A 15,019-nucleotide genomic window follows, 5' to 3' on the forward strand; every position below is an offset into this window, starting at 1 on the left:
CTGTCTATATTAAAATTTGTAGTTTCATTTAAAAATGTTTATATGCATATTATGGAACGAAGTAGCAAGTATGTCGTGAATTCTTTTTCCTTTTTTTTACGCTTGTTGATAATGTGTGCAATGGATATTTCAGGGCTTACATTTCCTTGCAATTTTTTTGTTCTATTCGCGTTGTCCCACACACGATAATAAAGGAACATTTTTATCTGAATTTAAATTTATAAATCCATTGCCTTTAATACTTTCTCTGCAAGAACTAAGTATTTACTTCCTTATTTTTATTTTGGCCGGTGTAACATTGGGTGACAAGTTTCTGGCAATAATCCAAAACAGTGACAAATTGGTGGAATTGACTACAACGTTAAATATTCATCACGCCAAGATTAGCGGCCTGTCGAACCTCAAATACATGCTAATTGCACGTCTCAACTTGCCCTTGAAATGGATCCATATCCACTTCGGAACACACATACATACATATACATAGCGAAATGGAGATGGTCGGGACACGGTGTCCCAGGTAAATGAATTAGGTGAGGTCAAACAGATTGAACGATTAGTTTACCTAAGACCGCATTTCCTGAGTGGTTACCGACGGACGAAGGACGCCTCAGTCGGTTAGCTTGGACGCTTCGCCGTCGGGCGACGAGCGTCGAGACCGCGATGCGACGGATGGAGAAGAAAATCAACCGTGGATGCTAATGATGGAAGTCTCAGAAGGATTTTTTTGTATATCTTGATTATTATTATAATAAGGATAGCTATGACAGGTTTCTGGATAAATTATTTAAAATGCAGTTCTAGAAATATAGAGATGAATTATCTCTTTTATAAGCAGAAACATCAAAATGAGAAAATATTGAGAAGTCCACAATAAATTCTTATAGGTAATTAAAAACTTAAAATAAAAAAACTGGATGGATTGATTTTAAAAATAATTGCGAACCAACGGTTTACTGAACACTGCACTTTATAGTCCAGGGTGATAATTTTTTTCCATGACACTTCAACAGCCAGGGTACTCAAGCATTTTTTCGACAGGTAATACCTGTAAGAACAAATTCTAACTATTTCCTGCGTAGGATCTGGCGGCCATTTTTATTTACAAACAATTTAGTGTCAAAAAACGGTATTTTTTTCTTTTTTTGCAAATTAATGGAAAACAGTAACACTTATGGTTTTCTTAGTACAAACATCTTCGAGAGAATGTAAAAAGCTTTAAAATGGCGAATTACAAAGTATAATACACTCATTTATTGTTAATATAATTGCGAAAAGATGTCGAAATTTCAAAAAAATTAATTTCGCAATAACTATTGTAGAAATAAATATAGAGCTTTGAAATTTTTGTCAAATGAAGGTTCTTTGGTGCTCAATATGTGACAAAAATTTCAAAGCGATTCATTTAGTTGTCTAAATTTTATTCAAATTGTTTATCCCAGAGAGCTTTTTTTTTGCAATAACATAAGTCAGAAAAAAATAATGTTAGAACCATTCTACAGGTGTCTTATGAAAGAGCATGAGCTAAACTTTTAAACTAAAAAGTGAATAAAAAATGCGTTTATCAGTAATAAATAATTATGCAAAAGTATGTTAATTTTTTCCTTATAAACTTTTTATTTTTTTATATAATAAATTATATATATTTATTACAATTTTTCATCAATTATCATATAAATAACACTACTTTGTAATTATGCACCAAAAAAATGCTAAAAAATAGATTTTTTAGAAAAAAGTTATTGAAAAAGTTTAAAGGATTCAAAAAAGAAAAATTTACGATACTTTTGCGTAATCATTTATTACTAATAAATGCATTTTTTATTCACTTTTTTAAACCAGTTTGAAAGTTTGGTTCATCCTCTTTCATTTGACACCTGTAGAATGGTTCTAACATTGTTCTTTCTGACTTATGTTATTGCAAAAAGAAGCTCTCTGGGAAAAACAATTTCAATAATATTTAAACAGTTGAATGAATCGCTTTGTAATTTTTGTCACATATTAAGCACAAAAGAACCCTCATTTGACAAAAATTTCAAAGCTCTAGACTTATTTTTACAATAGTTATTGCGAAATTAATTTTTTTGAAATTTCGACCTTTTTTCGCAATTATATTAACAATAAATGAGTTTATTAAACTTTGTAATACGCCATTTTAAAGCTTTTTCCGTTCTCTCGAAGATGTCTGTACTAAGAAAACCATAATTCTTACTGTTTTCCATTAATTTGGAAAAAAAGGAAAAAGGCCGTTTTTTGACACTATATTGTTTATAAATAAAAATGGCCGTCAGATCCTACGCAGGAAATAGTTACAATTTGTTCTTATAGGTATTACTATAATATATTGTAATATCCTATCCTCTGCCATTCTACTAATGTGTTCGTTTCACTCCTGTTTCCGTTTTGTCACCCATCCATTTATGTCTTCTACATTGCATGATCTTCTTATGTTTTCGTTTCTCTCCCTATCCAACAGACTTTTCCCTGATATTCGTCGAAGTATTTTCATCTCTGTTGTTTCTACTAGTCGTCTCGTTTTAGGTGTGTCAGGTCTTGTCTCCGCCGTGTATGTCAATATAGGTCTAATTGCTGCTTTATAGATTCTTAGTAAATGTTTTTAGTATAGTGTTCTTAGTAAATGTATTATTTATTATAATTTTTGTGTCTTTAGATTTGTCTTGGACCAGAGATCGAGAGATCGCGGGTTCGAATACCGGATGATTCATATTCATATTCATTTTTTTGGTATTGTTAAGTTTTGGTTAATTTTTGGTAATTATTGTTAATTTTTGGTATTGTAACTGTTAAGTATATTTATTTCGTTGAAATTATAAAATATAATAGAAGTATAACTTCTTACGTGCGTACAAAGTACACACACATTCTTTTTTACTAAGTCAATACTTTTCGAGTTATTTGCGAGTGAATGTGTTCATTTTTAACCAAAAACAAAAATGTTTTGGACGGTTTTTCGGAGATAACTCAAAAAGTAAGTATTTTAGCGAAAAAAATATTATTAGTAAAAATATAGCTTATAAAAAATTGAAAAAAATGGTGTATGCGTGAGGTCTGCAGACCCAGTAGAAGCAGAGTTGCAGCTAATGAAATGTACATAGGTTCTTCTTCGTCAAATTCCAAATCGAATATTTCAATATCGAAAATTAATTACAACTTTTTTAAAGTGGTTAAAAAAAGGTTTACTTTGTTTTTTAAAAAACATTAAAAGTAAGTGAGTTACGCTCAAAATATTGTTGGTCCCTTTTATTTTTTGGTAAAAAAATGGCGCAAATCACCCCTTAATTAGCTTCTCAAATAACATTAATCGTTACCGCTTTACAAGTTACTTTACTTATGTATTGTTTATATTATCTATAAGTTTATTGGTTCAAAGTGTTCAGTTTTGAAAAAAATTGGGTTTAAAATACATTTTTTTTATTTTGAAAAAAATCGTAATTGTTTATGGAATTAACTTAAAAACAATTAGAAATACCAAAAATCTCAAAGAGTAATAAAATGTACGTTTCGCTTTTCTGAATATTTTTGATTTTTTGTTTTCTTGTTAGACAAAAATTGGATATGCTATGGCTGTTCAAAATTTGCCTAAACTCGTGATTGGTTACTCTTTCAAGCCATTTTAACTACAGCTTTTTCAAAACGAAGCACTTTGAACCGATGAAACTTACAGATCATATAAATAATACATAGACAAAGTAACTTGTGAAGTGGTAATGTTAAAATTTATATGTCATGCTAATTAGGGGGTGATTTTCGCGATTTTTTTACCAAAAAATAAAAGGGACCAACAATATTTTGAGCGTAATTCACTTACTTTTAATATTACAAGTTTAAAAAAAAAACTAAAATAAACCTTTTTTAAACACTTTAAAAAAGTTAAAATGAATTTTCCCCAAAAAGTGCTCCGTTTTTGGGTTATTTCACATTGAAATATTCGATTTGGAATTTGACGAAGAAGAACCTACTTTTCTTTAGCTGCAACTCTCCTTCTACTAGGTCTACAGACTACAGACCTCAGGTATACACCATTTTTTTTTTAATTTTTATGGGCTATATTTTTGCTAAGAATATTTTTTTCATTAAAATACTTACTTTTTGAGTTATCTCCGCAAAACCGTCCAAAAACATGTTTTATTTTGTTTAACATGAACATATTCACTCGCAAATAACTCGAAAAGTATTGACTTAGTGAAAAAACTCTATAGAAGAAAAGTTGTTTAGAATTAGTCATTTTATCCAATTCCGGTATTATTTTGAATGTATTTTTTTTATCTTCGAGAGGGGGGTATTCCCCTCCATTTTTGTAAAGTGGAGGGGAATGGATTTTACAAAAATGGAGGGGATGTAGAATTATAAACTTTTTCTTATATAATAATAGACAATTTCAACTACTCATTTCCAAATTTTCATCCTTCCTTTATTTTTTTTTTGGGTCAGGGTCAGATTGTTCTTTGATTGGGCTACAATGTTAAAAGCTGGTACTAATAATGCACACTGCCTAATTGCTTTCGATGTACACTTAATTAATAATAACACCGTCAACTAAAACTAAACTATAACGAAAAAGTGAAGAAAAACCCTTAAAATTGATATTTTCTTCAGAGAACTTTCAAATATCCGCTTTTTAATTTGACGTTTATTTGACATTCGAACTTATTGTTTGTATAACAGATTTTATCAAAAATGGTGAATAAATGATACATGTTAACGTCAAATATGTCATATTATGTGTATCATATGTTTAACGTCAAATTGTGGTCGCCAAAAATGTTAGGCGAATACGCTAGGTGTCGCGTCAGTCATGCACTGAGCGGATAGGAATATCTAACTAATTAACCGAAAAATTTGGTGTTACAAGGTAGACCTTGTACACCGACAATATGGTAGACAATAATGCTAAGTGAGGAGCACTTATTTCATAATACTTACTAATTTTTTCAGATGGGCACTACATCGTACCCAGGAATGGCGCAATCGTTCTCAATGTCCCATGGTACAAATATGAGTACGGTAGCTGGAATGAGGCAGGACGCAATGAGTAAGTACAAGTTGATATAAATATTTAGAAATCAATCTAGAATCCTATAAAAGATTGCTAGGTTGTCTAGGTCTGACAACGTTTGATTGGTTTTATTTTTCCGAAATATAGGTACACTTCGCGTCAAAAAAAACTGGTACAACTCTTATAACCGAAAATCGCGTTTTTGAAGTTGTGTAAGTTGATCTTGTCAAATGTGTCATTCTAATTTCTAGGGCAACGTTGCCAGTCATCTCAATTAAGTACCCATACATTGATTCGTGTCTTATTATAATTTATGAAAATATTTAAATTCAAAAATAATGGTAGTTAATAAATCTAGACATAACTTTTAATTATTATGTATAAATTAAAATCCAGAAGCGTGATTGTACTGTAATTGGTTTCTCGTAAATTGTACTGTAAATACAAAACTCTAGTTGTGGGATACTAGAATTAACACACGGGAAAAATAAAAAAATCGATTTGAAATTAATACACTATGAATAACTTTTACAGTGAACAAGTGTGGAATTTAAATATATGTATTACAATTCGAAACTGCTGAAATATTAATATTTTGTCATAGCTCCATTATTATTAATTAATCACTTCTTGTAATCTTCTGGGCACTAAGAAATAAATTTAGTTATAAATTCTCATCTCCGTCCAAACTTTCCCAGGTTTCTTCAATGATGGTCAATTGGTAGTGATAAAAATAATACCTATCTAAAACCTTTATACATTTTTAAACGTCAATTTTTTGTATTTAGATTAAGTGCAATTCCGTTATCTGTTATGGCAACAACGAAGTGATAGGGCTTTTCATCGATTGTCATTTGTTTCGAGCTTCTGTCATATGTTGTGTAATCTGTGTATGATATTAATATACACGGATTATACGAGATATGACAGAAGCTCGAAACAAATGACTGTGAATGAAAAGCCCTATTCACGAACTATTGTATCCAGTGTGAACACAGGTTTACATTGGGAAAAAGAAGTGTATTCTCCTTTTCATGAACATTTTTCAGTGCGTCACAAATTATAGAAAAAAAGGTAAGTCCGTGATAATACATATTTATGACATTTATTCTAACGTGACATTTTAGTTAAATCTGACAGTTGTCAAATTTTATTTTCAATTTGGAATAGAACCAAATCAATTGTGTCTATTGCATTTATAAAATGGTATTTTCTTTCATTTGTATAGTCTTATAAATTGTACAGATTATATTGATAATAGTATTATTTTATTTAATAAATAATTCTTTTTTGATTATGGCGCCATCTATCGACAACTAGAATAATCACCAAACTAGAATAATTACCAAAGTATTCACAGACGTGCCTTTTTTTCTGTCACATACAATTTAATGCGTTAGAGAGAAATCGAAAAACTGTGACGCACTGAAAGATGATCATGAGAAAAAGAATACCAGTTTTTTATGACGGGAAGTGTACATGGAGACGTCAGAAGTTACAACAATATTCTTTTTCTCATGATCATCTTTCAGTGCGTCACAGTTTTTCGATTTCTTTCTAACGCATTAAATTGTATGTGACAGAAAAAAACGCACGTCGGTGATTACATTCCATCGGTGACATTTATAACATTTATTCTAGTTATTCTAGTTGTCGATAGATGGCGCCATAATAAAAAAAATAATTTTTTTTTAATTAGATAATAATATTAGAAATATAATCTGTATAATTTATAAGACTATACAAATCAAAGAAAATACCATTTTATAAATGCAAAAAACACATTTGATTTGTTTTTATTCCAAATTGAAAATAAAATGTGACAACTGTCAGATTTAACTAAAATGTCATGTTAGAATAAATGTCATAAATGTGTATTATCACGGACTTACCCTTTTTCCTATCATTTGTTACGCACTGAAAAATGCTCATGAAAAGGACAATACAATGATTATTTTTCTTCTTTCTTCACTTTTGACTTGCACACCAGCGCATTTGTCAGCACATTTCTTAGTAGTGCATTTGGTCTTGCTCATGGAAATATGCAATACTGTTTGTAAGATATTATTAATGAATTGGATATAATCGTGAATGACAATGTTAGTAAAAGATATATACTTATAGAACAATAAAGAAGTTTAAACTTTTCTCTCTCTGGAGCAACGGCGAAGAATTACGCAGGATAAAAAGTTACCTCAGAGTATAAGAACATAGAATAGGTCTAGCTTTGGAATTTTGGCTAATATTTGGTAATCTAACTTTGATGCTAGAAGTGTAAGCAACTCCTGCAACTTGTGGTATATTAAGCATATCCTATGAATTGCATTTATTAATTGGACAATGAAGCAAAATGTGATCTAAATCTTCTTCCTGTCTTCTTCTTGTCCTACGGAATGCTGGAAACAGAAGTGGAAGGTCAGGTGAATAGATCAAACAGAGTCGCAGGTTGCATGAATGAAACACATGAAGAAATAATTACACTTTTATAAAAAAGAACTTTTTTATAATAAAACCTTTTTATTATTTACAGGAAAGAATATAAAATTATTTAACAATAAACGATTTAACGATAAAATGCTTAAAATTCCAAAAATTATACTCTAATAAAAATAGTTATTTTATGAAACAGTTCGTTAAGTATGCTTTTTGCGAACGCACGCGATATTTAGAGTACGAGCGACAACGAAGTGAGTGCTATAAATCGCGTAAGTTCGCAAAAAGTACTTTACGTACAGTTTCATACAATATTTTATCTACGATAAACAAATATAAAAACTGAAACTCTTCGTCACTGGAATTCATTTCTATTCTACAATTTTTAGAACTTTGACATTTAAAAATTCTAACTACTTTCAAACCACAAAACTTTTGTTGTAATTCATTGGTCATACTGTCATCACCATGACAACGCGAAAGATAAGGATTGCTACCATGACAACGCGAAAGTTAAAAACAGTGCGAAAAAGTAAATCTCATTTAAAATACATTGTTACTTTACGCACACTTTAAATCCTTCACGCACTGCTATCTATAATGACAGTTTTTACAAACTAAAAGCTTATACATAATATGACATAGAGTAGAAAAAGTACTTTTTATAATATCACGGTTTTGTTATTGTACACTTCGCGTCAAAAAAAACTGGTACAACTCTTATAATCGAAAATCGTGTTTTTCAAGTTGTGTAAGTTGGATCTTGTCACAAGTGTCATTCCAATTTCTAGGGCAACGTTGCCAGTTCAACGAAAATATTATATCAAACTAGGTAAAAACCGGGCTGACCGCATTTTTTAATATGCTAAAATCTAAAACAATTGTAATTTCCATCTCAATTAAGTATCCATACATTGATTCGTGTTTTACTATAATTTATGAAAATATTTTAAGTCAAAAATAATGATAGATAACAAATCTTGACATGACTTTAAATTATTATGTTTAATGTCAAATGGAGAGGTGTGATTGGTTTCTCGTAAATTGTAAGACAAAACTGCAATAAGTTGTGTAGAATAAATAAAACACACTGGAAAAATTAAAAATTTAATTTGAAATTAATACAAAATGAATAACTTTTACAGAGAACAAGTGTGTAATTTAAATATATGTATTACAATTCGAAATATAAATTTTAAACGTTATTTTTTTGTATTTATATTTAGTGCAATTCCGTTATCTGTGATGGCAACAACGAAGTGATTCACGAACAATAATTGTCAGTCTGAACACAGGTTTACATAGGGGAAAAAAAGTGTACCAGTTTTATATGACGCGAAGTGTACATGTACATATTTATGTAGGGCAGAACATATTTGAAAAGAATATTTAACATATAAAATATAAATTTTTAGTAGATGTATTAACTGTTATTTATAATTATGATTCCAAAAATTACACTAGTATAAAATAGTATTTTTTAAAATACCAAATACCACTGTTGTTTAAAACGGTATATATAATTTTAAGTATATAAAGTTTTAATTATTTATTAAAACAAGTAAAAAAGATACGCAACAGCCGGGTTCCAACTGGGGACCTCTCGATCTGCAGTCTAATGCCACTTAGGCACCATCAATTTGTAGATATCGATTTATTAACGTACTTTAAAATATCATTGCAGTAGTCACATTTTTAAAATAGTTTGAAATTAAAAAAAATGATTTATCCATACAGCGTGATTGGTCAGTAAAGCTTTGTAGATCCATTATAAGTAATAGATAGTAATAAAAGTTTATAACAAAAATTGTAGCTAACTTTGATTACATATTGATAATCAATAATCGTAAATTGTAAGTTTTAGGGCTGGTTGTTCGAACGCTAATCAACAATGATCATTATCAAATATTTAATTACTGTCACCAACTGTCAATGTCAACTTTGTTTGGGTTGCTGAAAACATAATTGATTACAATTATGAAATTACTTAATCAATTATGTTAATAATTGTTATGTTAATTGATTAACTAATCTCATAATTATAATCAATTATGTTTTCAGCAACCCAATAAAAGTTGACATTGACAGTTTTGGTGACAGTAATTAAATATTTGATAGTGATCATTGTTGATTAGCGTTCGAACAACCGGCCCTTAGACAATTATTCAGTCATGGCTTACTTAAAATTTGGAAAGATTTAGACCCGTAATTATTAATAATTTTGCTCTGAAAAATGAAAATATCTCGAAAACTAATAAATTTACACATAGGGAATGTTATACAAAAATTATAGTATGGTAATGGTACTTTTCGATAATGATATAAAATACAGGGTATTCTATTTAAAATTACTGAGAAAATAATGTACTTGCGTTTTGTCTCACACTGTATTCAATATAAACAAAATTAGCAAAACAAACATTTACGAAAATTTTGACAATAAATAAAAAAATACGACGTCAATAAACCATTGACCTTGTGCTTGCTTTTATTTATACAGGTAGTTAAACTTGTTACGATTTTCATGTAAAATTGGTTATAAATTTATAAATACCCCGTATAACATACCAAACCTTTATATTTTTGTAATCGAAAAGTTATGAGGACTTCGAATATAAAATAAAATACAGGGTGTTCTATTTAAAAAAAAACATAAGTTTGGTCTGCCACTATTTTATTGAACACCCTGTAACATTCTAGCTAATTTTGTAATGTGAAGCTCAAAGTTCGCTACAATTTTTGTTATTAAGTATTATCGCTATCTATTACTACAACGGATCTACGGAGCTTCACCCCACTAATAATTTATCACCCTGTATAATAGCAGTTAAATATTGCATTGTTAGCTAGTTCTAAGCTATCCTGAAAATTTCAGGTGTCTAGGTAGCCTAGAACTATTTTTAAAATGGATTACAAAATTTGCGGAGTCCGTGACACCAACCAAGCCAAGTATATAAAAAGATTTTAATAAAAATATCGGAAAAGCAATGAAAGGCAGAATTTACAAAACAATCATTAAACCAATACCGACATAAGCGGCAGAAACACGACCTGACACAGAGAGGACAAAAAGATTGCTCGAAACAGCGGAGATGAGAACCCATAGAAAAACCGATGGTGAGACACTATGGGACAGAGCTAGAAGTACAGATATATGATGGAGATACAAGGTGGAGAATACCAAGGACTGGGTAAGAAACAGGAGAATAGAATTGAACCTTCACATAAGCCGAATGACAACAAATAGAATAGTAAAGACGGCGAGAGATGGTTCCCCAATACGAAGACGATCAGTGGAAAGACCACGAAAACGATGGAACGACATCTAACTGGAGTCACATTGAAAACAGACATATGTACACCAAAAGGAAGAAGAAATATTTTTTATATCTCAAGTGGAGAGTTGTGGGTCTCTTTCTTCGTTCTTTATTCTAAGATATTCCGTTTTGTTAATGTTGATGGTAGATCCCAAATTTTCGTATTGGGACCGTGCAAGTTCGGCAAAGCGACCTCTATTTCTACGCTCTGTACTTTTATTCGCACTTTTAATTATATTGGCCAATTATATTAGTCCTGGTTGCTGGATAATTGTCAAGACCATAGTCCAAAAAAATAATAAGAAGAAAAAAATAAGATGCAGGTTATGTTTAGCAAACGTAAACAATTGTATGTAGTAAATAAAATCCGTTATTAAAATGCAGTACTGCAAGCAAAATACAATTAATTAAATTTACCTTTATATCATAATTGCATATCATATCAATATTGTGGAGCAATATATAATTTTTCTGAGTCAATGACAGAAGATATGAAATATACGTCAATTTGACAATTTCAATTGACAATATGAATTATTTAAGATAGTTGCAATATTTCTCCGCGACTCGCGCACGGTCGTTTCTCGTTTCCCTTTCCAAGTACTTGCACACCGCGAATAGGCACTTCGGTTAATTTTCTAATCACATAGGTAATACATGTGTTCCTCATCATTTGCCATAAGCACTTGATCGTCTGCGAAAAAAAGATTTGTTATTATGTACTTCTTTCCAAGTTCTATTCCCATCCCTGTGCATTTTTTCCTCCAGTTGTTAAATACTTGCTGAATATAGATTTCGAATAGAGCTAGGCATAAAGAACATCCTTGTGTCAAGCATTTTATGACAGAAAATGCGTCTGAAATTTTATTTTCCATTTTAACGGTACTTTTTGCATTTATGTACATGTTAGCTATATCCTTGATGTATGTGTTATAGTCATAGCCCAAATTTCAGACACTCCTAGGTTTGACTAGGCAATCCTCAGGTCTGTCTGACGGTCTTAGTCAAAGCCCGAAATAAATTATAGTTTCGGCCTTTGACTAGTCAAACCTAGGAGAGACTAAGTTGGTCAGGCAAAGGTCGAAATTTAATTTTATGAAATCGGGGTTTGACTAGTCAAACCCCGATCAGCTATTAAAATGTCGTAATTTGTTAGATTTTGCTAGATTAGGTTTAATAAAACGTCATGTTTTAATTTTAATGTTTATTATTTTTATATTGTCGTAATTAAAATAAAAAAATGAGTGTTTATTCTCACATGTTGAGGCATTATGGCATTTAGAGTTGCACAATACGTTAGGCCTTTTACACTTAGGTAATTTGGAAGAGCATTTCTTATTGCAGTAGCATTTTATAAATCCTTGTCCTCCAAATTTAGAATCTTTTGTACTAATTTCTCTTAGAGACAGAGACAGCTTAACGTCTGGAACATCTTCGAAATTGGGAAATTTCTCTTTGCATTCTCTTATTTGATTTCTTGAAAAAAGTGTGTTTATTGTTCCGTATTTCGTACCAACTCTATATAAACCGTCAATTGTTTTACCTTGTATGATACCCAAAATATTTCAAGCATCTCCTTTGGCTCTATCAAAGCTGGGGATAGGTATTGTTACAGTTTTTCCGATCGAAATTGGAGGACATTTTTTTTTCACTTAATTGTTTCATAGCATTAGTCTGGGCATGAAGACCTTCAATCGCATTTCCTTGATTTATTTTAATCTTTTCTGTCTGTGCATAACGCATGCTCGAACGCGTGCCAAGGAGATGCTCGAAATATTTTGGGTATCATACAAGAAAAAACAATAATTGACGGTTTATATAGAGTTGGTACGAAATACGGAACAATAAACACACTTTTTTCAAGAAATCAAATAAGAGAATGCAAAGAGAATTTTGTTAATTTGGAATATATTCCAGACGTTAAGCTGTCTCTGTCTCGAAGAGAAATTAGTACAGAAGATTCTAAATTTGGAGGACAAGGATTTATAAAATACCACTGCAATAAGAAATGCCCTTCAAAACCATGTAAGTGTAAAAGGTCAAACGTATTGTGCAACTCTAAATGCCATAATGATAATGCCTCAATATGCGAGAATAAACATTTAATTACGACAATATAAAAATAATAAACATTACAATTAAAATATGACGTTTTATTAAACCTAATCTAACACATTACAACATTTTAATAGCTGATCGAGGTTTGACTAGTCAAACCCCGATTTCATAAAATTAAATTTCGAGCTTTGCCTGACCAACTGAGTCTCTCCTAGGTTTGACTAGTCAAAGGCCGAAACTGTAATTTATTTCGGGCTTTGACTAAGACCGTCAGTCAGACCTGTGGATTACCTAGTCAAACCTAGGAGTGCCTGAAATTCGGGCTTTGACTATAACATATGCATTACTTAAGCCTGCCGGCGACAATATTTAAAACAATATTTTTAAGGGTACTGCGCCATACGCCTACTCTAAGCGAATGAACACTAAATGAGTCTGTTAATTCCTGGCTGTTCTTTTCTCTATAATTCGTTGTTGAAGTACATATATTTTCAACACAAGATTTTTTATATTGAGATAATAAAAATACTTAAAATTCTAAACGGCAAAAAATCATCTTTGATCATTCTCCGCCTCTCGATATGAATTTGACTTTTCTTTACACATCACTACGATTCCTATCCTGATGATAGACATACATATATGTATACAAACACCCAAACTTATATGGAATCACCATGTATTTCAAAGTAATATTTATTTATTTTGAAAAAACTTATTGTTGCGAAGAATAAAGGGTTTTGTTGAAAATAAACAAATCTACAAGGCAATCAAGTAGTACAGCTCGGTACGGTATAGATTATTTGCTCGAGTTGCAAATTGAACGAAAATAATGCCTGGTTGCACCAACAGATCTTAAGCTCCAGCTTAGCTAATAGCTAATAGCTTATAGATAGGGCCTCCTTGAGTATCACTTAGTTGCACCATAATTTTAGATTCTTACCTTATTATCAATTATATCTATTATTATATTATGGTATTCTTATTGTAAGATATTATAATTATATTATATTAATTCTTATGATATTCTCGACTTTAGCTTAAGATCTGTTGGTGCAACCGGACATAAATAAACTAACTTTTTCGTCCAAAAACGAAAATATGCGTCATGTGGGGTTATAGAACTTACAACGGGGAAAGATTATTGGTCTTGTGGACCAAGTAATGTTCTCAGAGGGACATAGCTGTAGAGCTAGACGTAACACAGGGCGTTCTGTCCAAAACCCATGCTAGGTAACAAGACTAAGAAAGCTCAAAAATAAAGCAAGGGAAAGTCACCAAAAAGTAATAACGGCTCGCCACGATCGTTTAATTGTCCAATCAGCTGGGAGATACTTAACCATTTCTCACCTGTAGCTCCAAAGGCAGCTTTTGGAAGCTACTGGTGTAACTCTTTCAGTTGAAACGATAAGAAGAAGAGTTCGTGCCAAGAAGTATACAGCAGGTGACAGTTATGGGTTCCCGAGTTATCCAGGCAGTACAAGATTGATCGCCTAAATTGATGTCTTCACCACCAAAACTGGAACATTGGGAATTTACAAAATATGCTATTTTAAAAAAAAGTCAGGATATGTGTAAAATCAGATGACCCACGAAATCGTGTACTAAGAAGTCGAGGAAGACAAGCAAGAACGAAAACTGTCAATTCTGTTCACAAATATACAAGGGGAAGTGTAATGTTCTGGAGAAGAATTGTGATCCGTAAGAAAACTCCTTTAGTTTTCATCCAATCAACTTTAAGTGCTCAGAGGTATGTTGATAACCTGTAGTTAGGCTCTGGAAAGGTGCAACGGGAGAAAATTTAATTTTCTTGCATGATAATGGACCTCCACATACCATTAGATTGACTAGAGACATCATTGAAGAAGAAGGTATGTTGTTTGGAGTGGTCTGCTTGCTCACCCGAGCTTAACCCTATAGAGTATTTGTGGGATATGCCTAAATGAAAAATTAGAGCTCGCCGGGATAATCCCCAAAACACCGCACGGCTAGTACAAGCTGCTCTTGAAGGATGGAGCAACCTACCACAACAAAATGTTGATAATTTGATTAGGAGCGTGCCCACGCAAACTGAAGCTTGCATAAGGACTAGAGGTGATAACACTGACTACCAAGAAAGAAAAATAAATAAAAACAATTTAAACATTATTCATTTTACATTTTTATGCTATTGACTGTAAAACAACTAGTTTCA

At 31.3% G+C, this 15,019-nt stretch overlaps 1 protein-coding gene across 1 annotated transcript in view; it reads left to right on the forward strand.

The window, feature by feature from the left end:
* LOC114328956 (homeobox protein unc-42) overlaps positions 1-15,019 on the forward strand; it is a 110,376-nt gene that overhangs the window by 87,682 nt on the left and 7,675 nt on the right. Inside the window, exon 4 of the mRNA XM_028277950.2 lies at positions 4,957-5,053. Coding sequence (XP_028133751.1) covers positions 4,957-5,053 — 97 coding nt within the window. The remainder of the gene's footprint in view (positions 1-4,956; positions 5,054-15,019) is intronic.

The sequence above is a fragment of the Diabrotica virgifera genome, chromosome 1, assembly GCF_917563875.1.
Source record: "Diabrotica virgifera virgifera chromosome 1, PGI_DIABVI_V3a".
Lineage (NCBI taxonomy): Eukaryota > Metazoa > Arthropoda > Insecta > Coleoptera > Chrysomelidae > Diabrotica > Diabrotica virgifera.